We start from the raw sequence: 17,280 nt of genomic DNA, 5'->3' as shown, positions 1-17,280 counted from the left end.
TTGAGATGGCACTATCAGGATCTGAACCGTGCTGTCTACACCGAGCGGCGCTTGTTTGGACTGGGACAGCCCAGGGTGGAACTCATGGCAATCTGGTTTTAGGCTCCCACAGTTAAGATTTTGTTTTCTCATAAAAGCCAAAATTATGCCAGTTCTAATTAAAACTTAAATCTTCCCTTCTCTGGTCCCCATGGAGCATTTAGTTGAGGTTTTGCTACAGCACTAAGCTGCGATCTTTACTTTTGAAACAGTTTTTAACTTGATATCCTTGAGGGAAAGCGTCTTGCATGCTCGACGCTTTCAGCTCCTATTTAAATGCACTTATAGTCCTTATTTGTATTTATTTTGACACTGGGTTCTCCCTCTTTCCCCGCAGAGCCTGCAGAAAGCCCAGCAGCCCAAACTGAAATGGGATGTTTCCCTTTGGCTCGGCCCCTTTCATGGGGAAGCACCTTGTGAAGAGAAACGCAGCCCCAGTGCTGGGGGTGCTAAAATTGTGGGCAAAATAAGGGCATTTTTGGAGTTGCGGGACCCCGCTCCAAGCTCTGACAGGCCGGGTGGTCGCTCTGTCCCCTGCTAGGGGTGGCTTTGTGGGGACGCTTGCTGTGTGTCGCCCCCACGTGACGTGTTCCTTCAGTGCGACAGAGGTACACGCGGTGTTCCCCGCCTCCTGGGCCTCGCACGAGCCTCTCATCCCTCCTCCCAAAAGGGTTTTGTCCCCCCAGGTCTGTGTCTCTGTGGCTGGGGCATCACTTTGCAGGATGAGGAGCCCAGGAGCTCCTTCCACCTTTGTCCCGCTACTCTCAGGGCCCATGGACAACGAGGGACGCGTCTGCCCTGTGGGAACTCGGCGGCCTCGGCTGCCTTTTAGGACTCCTGGTGAGGTTACAAGCATCCAGGGCTCATGCAAAGAGGATATTGGGGGGTCTTGGGTTCCTTGGGATCTAGATCTTGCCTCAAGAGGCCTTCTCCAAGGCGCCAGCGTGCGCTGCGCGGGAGGAGAAGCCTGACGCTCCAGCTGGAAGGTCTCAGGTTTAAGAAATCCGAATTACATCCAGGGAAACATTTAAAACACCTGATGCTCATGAGAACTACCCTGGGCCTTTGGGTCTTTTCAGTTTAGGTTGTTATCAGGAAAGCGGGTTTAGTTCAAATGCGCAATTATTGTAAACGAAGTACAAAATCAACTGGGGCTCGGTGTGGCCGGAGACGGATTCTACAGATCAGCCCTGGGAATGTCCGAGGAGGCGTGGGGCTGCCACGAGGGCCTGCATGTCCCCGCACGGGGACAATCTCTGCGCCCAAGGGGACTGCAGAGCCACGAGCACGGGAGCCCGCTGCGCTGCTGCCGACGCCTGGGGCTGCAAGGACCGGCTCCCCCGCGGAGCACACGGCACCGCGGGAGCTCGCTCGGCGCCTCCTACCAAAAAACACCCTGAAACGTTCAGTAAAATAGAATCGTAACAACAATACCTGAGAGAGAAGGGGGAGAACCAACAGGAGTTGAAGGATTTGATGAAAAGCTGTTGTTGGTGTGATCTGGAGAATAGATCTTTAAAAGATGATACAGAATTAATCTAAAGCCATCACAAACTGATGCAGAAAGAAATATGGAATTCTTATGCATTCAGTTCATTTAAATGAAAGCAGGACAGGTTAAAAAGCCTCTTATTCAAATATTAATACTTTTATAAAGACAAAACTGTATTAGACGCAGGAAGCTAGACAACAGACCCCATTTGATGGGAACAGACACTAGCCAATTAAGCGATGGTTTCTGATCGTCACGTGGATCTGCTACGGTAGATCTACACATTTTCATTGCATAGGCTGCTTTACAAATGAGTGTCACTGAACAAGGTGTCCCCGCTCGTGCCATTTGTCAGGGCACCACTTCAAAGTGGATTCTGTACTGTATCGGTTCTTTCAGGCAAACTAGAGTTGGACTTTTCGCCTTTTTTTTAATTTTCTTTTTTAATGAAGCATCGAAGAATATGCAAAAAAAATATATAGATATATTAACTCTCATGAGAACTCAATGGAACCCACTCTGCCCAGAAAATAACTCTAGTGGTCCTTATTAAAATCAGCCCATGCCAACCGGTACCGCGGCAATAGCGGGGGCACGGCAGGTTGGAGTCCCGCGTGGAGCCGGCAAACCGCCGTGCCCCCGCTACCCGGGTACGAGCTGGTAACCGCTGACTCTAACAGCAACCACAGGGACCGAATAGGTGGAAAGTGCCGCGAAAAGAGAAAATCTAGCAGCAAATTCCAAAGGAATCCCGTTTGCGGGTGGCTGGGGAGCGCACGAGTCGTCCCGCCGTTCTGCTCAGCCCTCCCTCGCCCTAGGGAACGGGGGGACAGACTGACGGACGCGGCTCCCCGGAAAGCCGGCCCCTCTTCCCAGCTCTACTCTACACTAAATGAAGCCTCAAACGTTTCAGACCCCACTTTGCACTGCTCGCTCAACGTTTCGCTCGCCAGTGACTCCGCGACCGGATCTCTCCCGTTTTGCTGCGCATCTCGGACTCCAAGCGTCCCACTCTGCTTAAATGGCACACTTTGAAAATGGTAAAAGGTGTATTCCAAAGTAAATGTTTCCTTACAGAGGCGAGTGCTTTCCCCAGCGCGTCCCCGGTCTGCGAGCTGCCTGCCGCCCCGCTTCCTCTGTTGGCTGCAAAACAAGAGACTCCATGTCAAATCAGGCACGAAGGCATCGTCGACTTCTATTCCTGGTCCACTTACTCATGACTTAATTGCATTTTAATGCTAATTACATAAAATTAATCTTTAATTGCCATTAATTTGTTTGCTAAGGTAGATATCAAACACATTCATGCTCCGTTTTTGCAGATAAAATATAAAGTTGACATGCTGGTTTTTTTTAAATATACGGCTTATTTGATAGCAGTTGGCCAAATGGATTTACTTCTTCTGAACAAAGGGCTTCTAATAGTAAAAGATGCTCAAAGGTGTGGCAAATAGGTGCTTTGGGATGTGCAAATCCACTCTAACAAGGGTTTTCCTTGGATACTCTTAGCACCCATATATAACAGGGCAATATTTCACATATAAAATGGACTTAGTGTTCTCCTCACTTGCCCCATGACCCTGGTCCTTTGTACACTCTCCAATGCATGTTTTAAAGACATTATTGAATTCCATAGGGACCTTTCAAAACTGTTCCTATTGACTTCACTTGAACACTTCCTGAGTATTTCATGAAATGATTTTTTATATCTCTAAGGTGATGGGCTTGTACCTTTTATATAAAAGCCGGGGAAGGGGACCAAATTGCCTGTGTTTGCACCACAATGGACAAGCACAGGAGCTTTTTTGGTCATTGATATTATTAAAACCCCCCTCTGAGCTTCACCCCCGTATTATTCAGTTAAATCTTCGGGGCGTGGGAAGGAACGTGTGATCCCAGCTCGGTTTGAAATCAGGCGTTGAGATGTATAAAGAAAGATATATAAGGAAACGTGAAGACAGAGAGAAGAGGCGATGCCATCAGAGATGCAGCTTATCGGGGTAATCTAACGCTGTAAATCACAACCCAAAGCTTTGTGCCTCAAATGATACCAGGCAGATGTCCAGAAATCCAGTGACTTCGCTCTAAAGTGAACTGCGAATCTAAATGTAAATCATGCATTGTTTTTTCCTTCTTCTAAGTGAGTCTAACTGCATTACTGTAAAATTAAGTCCTCCATTTGGCTGTCTGAAGGCTGGCTTCTCCTAACGAGCTGAGCTGCACGGCTCCTGCGGGAGAAGCCAACGCAGGGACCGGTCCTGCTCCTACAAACCCGGCAGCGCCACATCCTTGTGTTAATTACCGCTAACAACAAAGGAATTCTTCAGATATACTCAATATGAAAGTATAAAATATATACAATGAACCCTACCCATTCAAAGAAACCAACCAAAGGGTTGTTTTCCACTCGTGGCCAGTTAGATGGGGCAACCTGTTGCTTTAAGGTAAGCAAAGACCAAACAAAGCAATAGATTTAAAAAGAACGGGGCAAATTCATGGAGAACAGCCATCGGTGGCAAAATGGGCAAAGGAAGGTAAATAGGGCACCTTCTGCGTGAAGGACCAAGATATAAGTAGAGAGATCTTCTGGAAGTGCTCGTGTCCCTGAATAGCTCAGATTACTTACATTCGGCTAACTTTTCATCTGTATGCTTTCATTTCTTGTATCACTAACTATTCTACATGCAAACCGTGGGATTAGTCAAAAATTGGCTCCAAGTGAAGCGTCAATGTAAAGGTTTTAAAATAAGGCAATAAAAAGCAAAATAAAGAGCCAAATGAAGCTTCTAAGAGCTCTCAAGAAACTCAAACCCACACTTGTTTAAGCGCAGAGTAAAAGTGGCTGCTTAGAGCAACCCAGGCTGGAGGGAAGAAAGCAGGGAGATTTAAAACCTAATATTGAAAAAACAAGGAAAGATTAACAAAGAGCAATATCCCTATGGATAAACACAGCCCATTGCACAACCAACACTGCTTTTCTGGAGGCAAGCACGTCCTGCAAATTGAAATCAATTCAAAACCATGCTGAGCACATGGATAGAGGTGATTCTGTAAAGGGAAGAGCTTTGCACTCTGGGCTTTCACCAAAACCACCTCCCAAGGGCTCGGGAAGAAAATGAACTATCTTCAGATAGCAGGAAGTGAGGATATTCTTGCAGATTCCGAACTTATTAGGAGAGAGATTACCAGAGCAGGAATGAACAATTCGCTTTGTAAGGGAGGAGAGTTACCAGGAAGACGGGACCGTTCCGTAGAGGAGCTTTTGCTCTGAACAAGGACAGATGTTTTCAAGCTCTTACACAAAACGCTCAAGAGCTCAGTGCAAGGAACCCTGTGAAACTCCCCCAAATGCGCAGGGACACGGTTCAGCCAAGACATTGCACGCGTTGAGCTTTAATTCAATGAAGTATAAAGGTTTCAATTAATGAATCAAGGACGGGTGCAAGAGCAAGGGAACGCTTGAGGAAACTTCCAGGAAAAGGCATGAGAGCGGGTGAGGTCCATCCCCACGGAGCAGACGGCTGCATGGCCAGCGGGTCCATGAAGAGGTGAGGAACGGGGCAGGGATGTCCCGGAGCTGCAGAAACGGCCAGGATCGCACTTGGCCACCGAACGCGTGAGAAGGCCAAGTTTTGGCATGATGCCGAAGACACAGATAACCTGGGAACGGGATTTGAAAACGGGACTCGAAAACACAGCACCAAACCCATCGCTTCTACTGGTGAGATATTTCCCCACTCCTAAGACAATTAATATGCTGAAGACATCGTGAAAGCCCGCGACCTTTTGATGGATTGATTGTAACTCTGTTGAAGAGCATGTTTATTGTTACAGTTCATCTCCTCCAACTTTCTCAGCGTGTTTCTGCAAAGAACAATTCTGCACTGGAAAGCGAGGGGACAGAATGATGAAGTGCAGCCTTTCCACGTCCTGCTGCTGGGATGCCGATTGTAAATCTGAAGATTATTGAATAAACTTCCAGGAATCTGTATCTCAGCGAGTATAATTCTAGCGAGCGAAGCATCTAGTGTAACCGATAGGCTGGAGCCTCCTATGAGAGAACTCCAGCCAGACTGTTTATAGTTTAAATTGGAGTACAACCTCGCGCTGTTCTTTTTGAAACAGCAGACTGGAAATTACGTTCCTATGTAAAGAAGGGTGGAAAATCTTGCACCATCTCGGTATTCACGGCTGATGATCCTCCCAAATTATGAGGAAGTGACATCGCTGCATAAAAGCAATGTTGTTATGGTGCGCGACAGGTCACCACCCTCCTGGAACCGGCGGCTTAATGTTCTTGTAGAATATACAGTGCGGTATTATGCGACTGCTCGGGTAATAAAATTACCGCGAAAGCAGCGCCTCGAGGGGAAACGCACATCATGCTTCTCCTGGAAAAGCTGCACGTCACAGCGCACAATGTCACACGAACAGCACGGCGCGGGAGGCGAAGGCAGCGAGCGGGGTGGACACGCGCGCGGGCCGGAGCCGCAGCGGCGCTGTCTGCGGCAGCGCCTGCTCACGCACCCAGCCCCGCAGGGCTCACAGGACAGAACGCTGACGCTTAGAATAAAATGAAGCCCGGCCAAGGCCGATCCCTGGGAAGGGTTTTCTCCGGGATGGGCACAAATGGCGTTCTGGGGCAAATCGGGGACAGGAGCGTGTGGGCAGACATGGGGGAGGTTCACTGCTTCGGGAGGACAACAGGGCTTGCCTTGAGATCCCAGCCGTGCTTTTGCAGCCCTCCGTTCAGACGGAGCCCAAGAGCACTACTTGTTGAACATTTACAGCTGCTACGACAATTCCGCGTGTTTGTGTTGGTGCTCTTCTGATTCACACTGGTTTTTTTTCAGGGGATGAATCCAGATGAAAATCCAGATGCTGGTTTTAAAGGGGATGTTTGGGCACTTTTCTGGGACACAGGGCAGCAGTTTGCACTCATGCTCCTACATCCCTCCACAAGGTTTTGGGTCCCTAAAAGTGACCATATGGCTTCTGCACAGCTGTGCAAAGACTAATTTGGGACTAAGTTTGACACTATTAAGACTTTTTTTGAGGGAGAAAGAGATTCTCCTGCGTCACGTGCACAGAGGCGGCAACGCGCTGTAAAGGAAGAACTCTCCATGGAATGGCAAGATTGAGCACAGAAATGCTATCCCGAAATGGGATACATTCTTCTCAGACAGTGACAAATTAAGAAGAGCCTGTATTTAGTTTCTCCTTTGTTCAGAGACCTTGAAAAATATGATGCCCATGTGTTAATGTTTCAACCCACCCTCCATTCTTACTGCATTAGTCCTGCTCGCAGTCGCTCAATACAGAGTCATGTGTGTAATCTGAAACATGTGGCCAGCGACGTGTTCCCTATTTACCAATTATTTCATTAGCTTTATTTGCTCTTTGAGATAGGGGCAAGCAATATTTTTCTATTTCCTGTATTTAAGCACGAAGCGGTATTCGTCAAATATTTAAGGATGGAGAGGTATGCTCTTAATTCCCAGTGTGACTCTCTGCAGTGTCAGAGGCTCTTTCCCTACACGTTTCCACATGTCGCCCACACCACGTGGAAACCCAGTGAAGAGCTGAAGGGGGTGAATGTCCTGATACAGAATTATCACCTCACGCGGCACTGCAGGCCATTCAATCGCTAAGGACAAGAAAACTAGTGGGATCAGGCACTTAGCTGGTGCAACGTCTTCCATAGGAACTCTGAGGCAAAGCGCTCTGCTGCGATATTTAATTCACAAAAAGTAGTAGGAAAATGAGTAAGCAAAGGAGGCGAAGGTCAACTATGATGTATTATAATAAATAATACTTATTTCCATTAAATATTTGCTACCTCTCTGCACCTACTGGGCTGATAAGCCAGTCCTTCCGCACACCGTGATATATCAGTGAATAACCCTCCGCCTTGGTCTCTTGGCTCCAGCACAGGGCGCCGGGGCGGGTCGGAGGGGGGGACGGGAGGTGCTGGGGTGGCAGCGGCACCCCCAGCCCGACTCACCCATGATGCTGTCCGTCCCGTTGGCAGGGGGCGTGCAAGAAGACGTGCTGTAGTGATTGGTGCCACTGCGGTGGAAGGTGGACATCGGAGGAAGACTGGAGTTGATGTCTGCTGAGGAGTGGGACGGGTAGCTCTGCAGCAAGAAGAGTTACAAAAGGCAATGTTGTAGTTATTGGGAACAGGGAAGGCAGCAGGGCGCTCACGTTGCCCCAGTCATTCCTCACCCAAGGGAGAAAGGCCCTACGACTAAGCAGGGAGCCTATTTTCCTTCCCCGAGGAGACTCAGCGTACGCCTCTCTGATACGGATAAATATCCCCAGGGAGCGTTTCGTGGCTGATGATGGAACCAGCAAGACGTAATGAGAAGAAATGATGGAAGAAAACCGAGGCGATGTATCAAGCCAAGCGTTCTGAGAGGGACAGGTAGCGGCTGGAGGAGAAGCCTTCCCAGGGACGCAGCAGAAACCCCACGCTGCTTCTGACACGAAAAGCCAAGCCGTGCAGCGCCGGGTTTACAAATGGTGCCGTAAGGAAACACAGCGGCACCCCAGAACTCAACGCGCTCCCTTTTCCCTCCCGCTGCAGCGCCTGCATGACAGACACGGGAAAACGTGACCGATCGGGTTCTCAGACACGTGTCTGAGGGACACACGGGACTTTGGTCGCTATGTGGCTGCACCAACACAAACCTTCACTCCCGTCACACGGGTCGAGGTTTTTGCTGAAAACTATAAACCTGGCTGACACAGAATCGTTGAATGATTTTGGTTGGAAAAGACCTTTAAGATCATCGAGTCCAACCATTAACACTGCCAAGCCCAAAAACTACACCTTGTCCCTAAAAACCTCATCTCCGCCTCTTTTAAACACCCCTGGCACACTAGTGCTGTAATGGGTGTAGGACCGTGTGCAGGCAGGTCCCGCAATGCGCCCGGCTCTGGGTTTTCCAGACTCCATCTGAAGCCTCCTGAGAAGCACGGGAGCTGGAGACGCACAGCAGGACCTGGCCCATGAGCTGCAATCAGTGCCAGAGCAGCTCTGTGCCCCCAGGCTCCGCAGAGCAAGCTGCCTGAGAACATCCTCCCCGCCATTCAGTTACTGCTTCAGGATTTCTCATAATGAAGTGCCAAGTAACTGAATACCTGAAGGTTATCTCGAAGAACGCAACCATCACAGCCTAAATCTGTTTTTCCTATTCATGGAAAAATGACCATCAACTCTGACTGAGGTCTGAATAACATCTTTGACTCATAAACCGCTCCAGGACTGCAGCCCCAAACCAAAGCGGCTGCCACGGCAGAACTCAATTCCTGGAGCTGATGGGAATTCCTCCTGGGATGGAGAAAGGAGTGAACGCGGAGCACGCGGCTCAAGGAGCCCCATGGCTGGTCCATGGCACATATCAAAGTGCTGGTTTAGGGTTTGCCCATTTCTCAGGAGACATCAAACCGCAGCTGCCAAACGTTGTAGGAAAACAGGGGATGTGAATACAGCGTCGTGAACTGTTCTCTACATTCAATGCATCTACCTCGAAAATCACTGATATGCCTGAGAGAGTGAAAATAACCAATAGCGGCTTTTCTTCCTTTCTTTTTCTATATGTATTTTCTCTGCAAGTGACTGACAAGCTCAAGCCACCTAAAATACAGAAGGCTCTGGCAGTCCAGCCACGCATAATTAACAATTAATACGAGCATCATCGGCACTAAACACCTGCACCTTGAAATAGCAGCAGTGGTCCTCACCACCTCTGAAATTTAGGATAAATCTAATAATATCTACATACAAAAACATGTGGAGGCCTTTAGGTGGAACATCCCTCCTTGTTTTACATTGCAGGAAAAGCCCCTGCGTGTTACAAAGCCGAGACATTCAGAACGGAGCTAAACTTGAACACAGAGCCTGAGCTGACACCAAGAGCCACCTCGTTCTGATGAACGAGCACCGGTGTAGATAACAAATGAGATTAAATGGGGTTTTAAAAGTTATGCTCCATTTTTATTATATATGCTTGTCACTTCAGAGCAACGTTACATTAAGTTTGCTTAGCGCCTTCATTATGCCTTTTATAAGGACATGATTAAGCAGTTTTTGAGGCAATTTCTTTTGCTTTTGACTTGCTATTAATGTCACATAGCAGCGTGCTAACCTCATTAAATGTGAGACTTTAAAGATTTGGTTTGCAAATTAATTTTCCATTGGCAAGAGTGAGCTTAGTTCTCCTCATTCCCCAAAAGATGCTCCTCCAAGACCTCACAGCAGCGGACCCTCCAAACCAGCCCTCCTCGTTACTCTTCCTTTTTAATGGGCTTCGAGAAGGAAAAGCAGAGGCACGGAATGGAAAAACACGACTCGTGGCGTTTCACACATTTGGAGAATTACTTCACTTTGGCCGTCTGGTTGTCACGTTACCTCTTCCATAAATCAAACCCCAAAACGGAGTTGATGGAACGCAGCGTTATTTCCACATAATCAATTCAGCCGTGATACCAGAACATCCCCGAGTGGCCCGGGCGGAGGAGGAGGCGGTGCCGTGACCCCCGTGCCGTGTCCCCCGTGTCCCCACGTCCCTTACCAAGCGGTCGTGCGGGTGCAGGCTGCAGTAGCTGCTGGACTGGGGGATGTGGGAGGAGTTGCCCAGCATCCCCCCGTAGCCGGGCTGGTTCATCCCGCTGGAGGAGCTCCACGGGTCGCTGCTGTGGTGGCCATCTGCAACACAGGAGGGGACAGCGCTGCCGCTAAGCCCGGCCTAAGCGCCCGAGCGGGGCTGCGGCGCTTCGGGGTGAAAATGAAGGTGAACAGAGCAAACGGGAATACTCGTGGCGTCCTGCGATGCTTCGCTGCAGCGCTTAGGTGTGAAACTTCCCTGCTGCTTTAGCTCTGGAACTATAAACTCAAGAACATAAACCCCATTATACCAAATGTACTCAGAGACAGAAGTCTGAACATTGAGACGCTGAAACCCGCAGAAGGAGGACGGGCTGAGGAGCTTGGTAAGTGACCAGATAACCAGGTAACTCTTCCCTGAGGGGCAGCAGAGCTGCAAGAGGCACGTGGGCTGGGAAACCTGTTGGCTTTTGCAAACTGCAGGAGCCGCTCTAATAAAAAGTGATGATGTCTGTCTCACCTACAGCCCTGATCCCGCACTTCAAACAGCCCGGCAGCACCGGCCCGGCCGTTTGAACAGCCCTCCGCTCCCATTTATGTCTTCAATAGCAATCTGCCAGGAGATAACATTTAAAACCGCAGAAGGGCTGAGCGCTGCAAAGGGTAAATATTTGATATCATTAGAAGCCTATTAATCCCCAGCTTTAGAACTCCATAGGAGTTGCATAGCAGGTTGCTCTTCGGGCGGTATTTATTCACGTTTGAAGCCAAGAGTTTTCTTTGCAGTCACGGCCCCTTTTTGCAAAGGGGGTGAAGCAGAAAGTGTCTGTATCTCTATGCAGAATCAAATCTGCTCCCTTGCCCTGCAAATACTTCAGTCCTGCTGAATTAAACGCATTTACTCACCCTTTGCTTAGCTAAAGCAGAGCATATGTAGGAGTGTTCAAAAGCTAATTAGTGGCAAAAGATGAGTGCGTGGATCTTTCCGAACTCTAAGAATTTTATTGGACAAGTTATACCGAATTTCATTGTACTTGCACCTAATCATATAACCCGGCAGCAGTGAATACACAAGAACAATTAACCCAGCCTCAAATGAAAGAAAGGGCTTCGTTTTAAAATGGTTGCTCTAAATGCACACAAACAGGCACACGTGTAGCACTGATACTTTGCGTGAGACAAAAACCCTTCTCGTTAACAAAATACAGCAAAGTACACGCACAAATTTGTGGGCATAAAGTATGTGCTGGAAAAAAGCCTTTGGGAACCTGAGGTGATAAGAGGCTGGGAAGTTATTTATTTGGCTGCTTAAGGATCAAAACAAGACGGGCAGAGACACAGCGGACAAAGGAAGACGCGCGGGTCTTCATTTTAATGGTAATGGTACAGACTACAAGACATTCCTGCGTGTCCCGACGACATAGAAACCGAAATACAAGCCCAGAAAATACAAGCGGAGATTTCCCGTGTCTTACCTTGCATGAAGAAGGAGCTGGGAAAAGTGCTGGCTGCTGGTTTTGAGGATGGATAACCCGGTGAATCCCTATTGTAGTCGGCAGTGCTTGCTGACGGGGCATAAACCTATGGGAAGAAAGCCTCATTTAGGGCGAGTTTTTACCTTGCTCGGTATAAATCAGTTCACAACACAGCCTAATTCCTCTCTCGGAGCACAAAAACCCCAGTAGATGTGTGACTGGAAAATAAATCTTAAGCTTCAAAAGAAACCCCAGCCTGACATTTTCCAGCTTTAACCAAGGATATTTGCAAGGTATTTGTCAAAGTATGGATTTCTGTAAATAAAGTGAACAAACAGATGTACATATGTTCTTCCTAGAGCATTACGGAGCTTAAAATAAACAGAAAGCTGAAACAAAGCTGGTTTTCTCCTACACAAGCGTGCAGACTTTACCCACTTAGGAAGAAAACCGAAAGCACTGCGAGGCCGTCAAAAACTTTATTTCCCAAACTCAAAGAACAAAGCAAATAAACCCAGCATTCTGGAGAACACTGAAAATTACAAACATATCTGGGGATATTAAATTCCCAGGAATCACGCTCTTTCCAGAGAAGCCCATTAAAAACCTGGATGTACACAAGACCACCAACACATCGGGGGAAAACTCCTCCTTTCGCAGGCCTTGTTTGTCTGTGCAATCAACGGGCTACGTGTGCCAAAACCCTCATTTACTGCCATGTGTTCGCTAATCCGCCGGAGCCTCCCGCAACTCGCCTCTTCCTCAAGACGCTTCTATTTCTCGCTTCGGTTTCGTCCGACCAGCATCTAAAGCAAAACCGAACCGAACAATCGTCCCCGAGACGAGGCGGCGAGCGCGGCCGGTGCCGCGCGGTTGGCCCAGGCACCGGCTCTTTGTGTCTGCTGGAGGTGCCTCTCTCCAGATGGTCAGGAAGACTGAAGCACTGTCATCTCCTTGATGAAAATGGATACCTTCCTGCCTCCATTTTGAAGCAGGCAGCAGATCACAAAAATTGGCACGACGCCTGTTCGCAGGTCACAGCCGGAGGGAAGGGAAAAAACCCAGCGGCGAAGCTCGGCCGAGCAAAGGGCTCGGCAGAAACACATGAAAACAGCCCAAAATGAACCGCGGGGAGGACGAGGCTGAGGGTTTGGGAGGCTGAATGTCCCCGTGTGGCGTGGGGCTCGCCTGGCACCGCAGCCCCCGGTGTCGTCAGCCCGGACGTCACCACAGACAGGGCCAAATCAAAGCCTTGGTTTTTAATACGGCGCCTTCTGCCTCAGTTGAGAATGACGTGGGTGTGGGGGGCTCGGGGTATCATAGAAGGGGCACACAAGGATCATGGAGTCCAACCCCGTCGCCGCATAGGACAAGGGGGAACGTCCCCCCGCCCGCGGTGCAGCGCCGGGAGTGACCCCCAGGAGACGACTGGGATGGTAAAACCAAAGACAAGGCGGCTCCGCACCCAAAACCGACCCCTCGGGGCGGGGGACAGCGGGTGGGATGGCACCGGTGCCACCAAACCCCCTTGGAACTGCCGCAGCCCCAGTGCCACCTCTGACACCGTCAGCGGCGCTGTTGGCAGAGCCGCTCTCCCCTTCACACACAATCCCAGAGTGTCAGGGGTTGAAGGGCCCTGGCAAGCTCATCCAGTGCAATCCCCCCATGGAGCAGGAACACCCAGATGAGGTTACACAGGAAGGTGTCCAGGCGGGTTGGAATGTCTGCACAGAAGGAGACTCCACAACCCCCTGGGCAGCCTGGGCCAGGCTCTGCCACCCTCACCCCCAACAAGTTTCTTCTCATGTATAAGTGGAACCTCCTGTGTTCCAGTTTGCACCCACTGCCCCTTGTCCTGTCACTGGTTGTCACCCAGAAGAGCCTGGCTCCATCCTCCTGACACTCACCCTTTAGATATCTGGAAACATGAATGAGTCCCCCCTCAGTGTCCTCTTGTCCAGCTCCAGAGCCCCAGCTCCCTCAGCCTTTCCTCACACGGGAGATGCTCCACTCCCTTCAGCATCTTGGTGGCTGCGCTGGACTCTCTGCAGCAGTTCCCTGTCCTGCTGGAACTGAGGGGCCACAACTGGACACAAGATTCCAGGTGTGGTCTCCCCAGGGCAGAGCAGAGGGGCAGGAGAACCTCTCGGACCTACTGACCACCCCCTTCTAACCCACCCCAGGTACCATTGGCTTCCTGGCCACAAGGGCCCAGTGCTGGCTCATGGTCACCCTGCTGTCCCCAAGACCCCCTTGGGATGCAGAAAGGGTCACACCAGCTATGGGAGAACAACTCTACAGAGATCAGAGAGGCTTTCAGCAAACAGAGCTGAATGCCTGAAAGATTAAAGACGAGAACACAGGTGCACGGGTGCCTTTATGGAACAGCATCACTGTGCCAGGGTACTAATGCACCAAAACGCGTCTATTCTGCTACATCACGACATCCTGCCCAGGTGACCATGTCTTGCTCCTCTCCAAGCAGGTCCCTGCTGTCCCCTACCTGCGGCGCTCGAGGCCACCAGCCTCGCGTCAAAGTTTGCTGCATTTCAGAGGAAAACCAGCCCAAAGTGGGCTTAGGAACAAGGTCACCCGCAGCTCCAGCTCTCTGTGCCCCACAAGGGACTGCTGGGCGCAGGTGACCTCATCAGTGACATCATCAGTGACCTCATCAGTAACGCAACGAGTCTCGCGCATCCCAACCTCCAGAGATGGGCCCTGGACTGCAAATAAAGATGAAGAACCCCCCTCCCGTGTCCCTTGGGATCGCCCCTGTCACCCCTCCCCGCTCAACCCAGCCCTCCTGCTCACAAAAATATACATTTATCCCAACCTAAAGCCTGGTTTTCACCATATTCCTGCAGCCACCATGCCTGACTGCTCAACTGGCAAAGAGTCCCCTCCTGCCGACTGAAATCTGGCTCCGCACCTTTGGGGATCGGGGCGTTTTGGACCATCTTTAGCCGTTGTATGAAGATGCCGAAGAGTTTGGCGCACAGGTCAGCCGGGGAGGGGGAGGAAGGCAAAGCACCCCCAGGAGCAGGACGGGTGCTGGCGCTCGCCGAATGGCAGGAGAACCGGCCAAAATAAATGCCAGCTTACAAAGTGTCGTGTCACCGGGCGGAACTCTTCCTCGCCATAGCCAGACACTTGGTTTATTCCTCTGTTGGTCTCACACAGTGAAATGAACCCGTTTTGCTGCGACGGGCTCAGCCCTAGGAAGGGTTGGAGTGGAGCTCTGCTGTTATCACATGAACTAAAGCCACGCACGGAGAACTCCTCTCGTATTCAAACGCGCACAAGTCTCCAGATGTGTTTCCCTCTGTATCATGGGGACTGCAGGATTTTCAACAGGCAATAAAGAGAGCGGAGGAGACAATTAACTGGATAAACAACCTCCCGACTGGGCCCTGTCTTTTTGTCATTCTTCCACAAAGCAATGCTTAGAAAAGCAAGAAGTGTATTATTTCATCACATTAATAATCTAGCCATAAATGTTTGCCAGATAATCTGACAAAGAAGGAATTGCACTGATAACCCCATTTAAAGAGAGATATAAATCATCCTAAGTGCTGATAAAGAAAACAACCCCATAACTTGATTCAAAATAGTAAAACGGGTTAAATTTATGGTACTGGTAAAAATTGTAATACCCTGTCTCCAAAAAGGCAAAAGAGAGTAAACCACAGATGTGTACAAATGACCTTCTGATTTGAACACAAAATATATTATAAAGATGTTCATATTCTTTAAAGAGCCCGAATTTAGAACAAAATCACTCTGACTCACGCTGGGAGGTTTGAAGAGCTGATGAATAATGATCTGGGAAAAACACGCCGTTCTGTAACACGACCCGACTGAAAAGCCACCGCGTGGCTGCTGGGGTTGGGGAGCCTGCCCCCTCGTTCCAAACACCTTTTCCTCTTCGCTTCTGGCGGAAAAGTCGCTGTCCTGGGAATGTGTCGCCAGCACCCCTCGTTTTCCCATCACCGAGCTGGGTGAGCATCCCTGGGACCAGCCCACGGGGATGGAATCTCCCCTCAAACCGAACCGTGTCCCCATTTGTGAGATGCCACGGGACAGATGGGAGGGCATCCCTGCCATGCAATTAGGACAAATCGATTACCTGGCACGCACGGCGCAAATGTAAAGAACAGGCTGTAAACCAGAGCAGGGTATTTCCATACGCAGAGCAATCCACTTCAATAGCTACCTGCTCCAAGGAAACATTTGCAAAGAGAATAAACCCATCAATCAGCAGCCCAGAGACTTTAAAATAGACGGCGAAACTCCTCGAAAATGAAGATCTCAAAGAGAACGTTTATTAAATTATAAGTGCATTACCAAATGGCGAAGCGGAGCGGCTATCAGAGCTGTCAGGAGGAATAAACCTGCTCGCTGGAACAAGCTGCTCCGCATTAGCACATGTGTCAGCTTCGCACAAAGGGAAGAACTCTTTTAAGCGAGGACGTGGCCGAGCAGCCCGCGCTGGCTCGGGACCCGCGCCGGCCCTGCCCCGCGGCACCGGCACCCAGCGGCTCCGTAACCGCGCTGCAACCCGCCAGCCGAGGGCTGACGGATGCTGCTCGGGCTCTCGGCTGTTACGGGTTCTTCGGTCGCAGCCCATTTGGCGGTTGTGCCCGGGGACGGCTGCTTGGCACCCCGGGGACGCCCCGTCCGCACCGGGGGACGGGAGGCCCGGCCCGGGCAGCACCGCGGCCCCGGCGCAGGGAGACGCTCCCACAGCAACGCTGAGAAAACCAAACGTTGAAAATGCAATTAAAAACAACATAAATCACCATTCCTTCCTTTACAAGCGCTTGAGGGACACACTCAGTGCTGTCCTTCCTTTACAAGCGCTTGAGGGACACACTCAGTGCTGTCCTTCCTTTACAAGTGCTTGAGGGACACACTCAGTGCTGTCCTCACTCCTCCCAACTCTGCCATCAAACAGCGACAGCTCCGCCAGCCTAGCGATGAATTCCCCAGCTTTCAGTTTAAAAAACCCCTTAAAAACTAACAGTTCTGCACTTTAACATGCGCGAGGTGCAGACCCCCCTTTCCGCGGGCTGACCTGCTCCAGGTTTCCAGCAGAAGGGCACTTTTCAAACCGCGGCTCCCTAATTTCGGCCACATGTTGCTGGGGGCGAGCGGGGGGAGAGGAAGAGGAGCGGGCGCGGGGGCCGATGAAAAGCGCGGCCCCGCCAGCCAAAACGCATTTCCAGGCCGGCCGGAAGGAAAACCCACCCACCTCACCCCGCGCTGCTTCTATCAACCTGCAATTGCGGCGATCAAAACCAGATGTCGGCTCTTCCAGATCTTTCTCGCAGGACAAACACGCCGAAGGCCTCGGGCCTGGCGTTGCCATCAAATGGTAATTGAGAGCAGATGAGCCCCGACACGGCACAGCACATGCGAACCACCCCCGGCCCCGCGAGGGGGATGAAATTGCAGGTCCCGCTGAGCCGCTAAGTGCACGGGGCACCGTGAAAAACAAGTGTACGGCGCAGGGCACCTGTCCGGCACCGGCACCGCGGCCAAGGTCGCTCGGTGCTGCGGAAAAGAGCGGCTGCAAAACTCAGCCCTCCCGCACCACACTCCTCCATCGACTCTCCGTGCACCGAAACCCCAACTCCCGCTCCGCAGAGGGTTTACTCCTGTGA

General features: G+C 50.5%; 1 protein-coding gene across 37 annotated transcripts in view; it reads right to left on the bottom strand.

The window, feature by feature from the left end:
- LOC102098165 (transcription factor 4) overlaps positions 1-17,280 on the bottom strand; it is a 175,873-nt gene that overhangs the window by 24,668 nt on the left and 133,925 nt on the right. For 34 of the 37 annotated variants that reach the window (XM_065044565.1, XM_065044574.1, XM_065044581.1 and 31 more), the window contains 5 exons: positions 11,618-11,723; positions 10,111-10,244; positions 7,536-7,668; positions 2,607-2,674; positions 1,474-1,552 (listed from right to left, as the gene is read on the bottom strand). In XM_065044565.1, coding sequence (XP_064900637.1) covers positions 1,474-1,552; positions 2,607-2,674; positions 7,536-7,668; positions 10,111-10,244; positions 11,618-11,723 — 520 coding nt within the window. The remainder of the gene's footprint in view (positions 1-1,473; positions 1,553-2,606; positions 2,675-7,535; positions 7,669-10,110; positions 10,245-11,617; positions 11,724-17,280) is intronic. The other 3 variants (XM_065044569.1, XM_065044572.1, XM_065044571.1) reach the window with 1 other exon arrangement.

Source organism: Columba livia, chromosome W (genome assembly GCF_036013475.1).
Source record: "Columba livia isolate bColLiv1 breed racing homer chromosome W, bColLiv1.pat.W.v2, whole genome shotgun sequence".
NCBI classification, from domain to species: domain Eukaryota; kingdom Metazoa; phylum Chordata; class Aves; order Columbiformes; family Columbidae; genus Columba; species Columba livia.
Note: the sequence above shows the minus strand (reverse complement) of the source record. Positions and strands in the feature narration are given on the sequence as shown.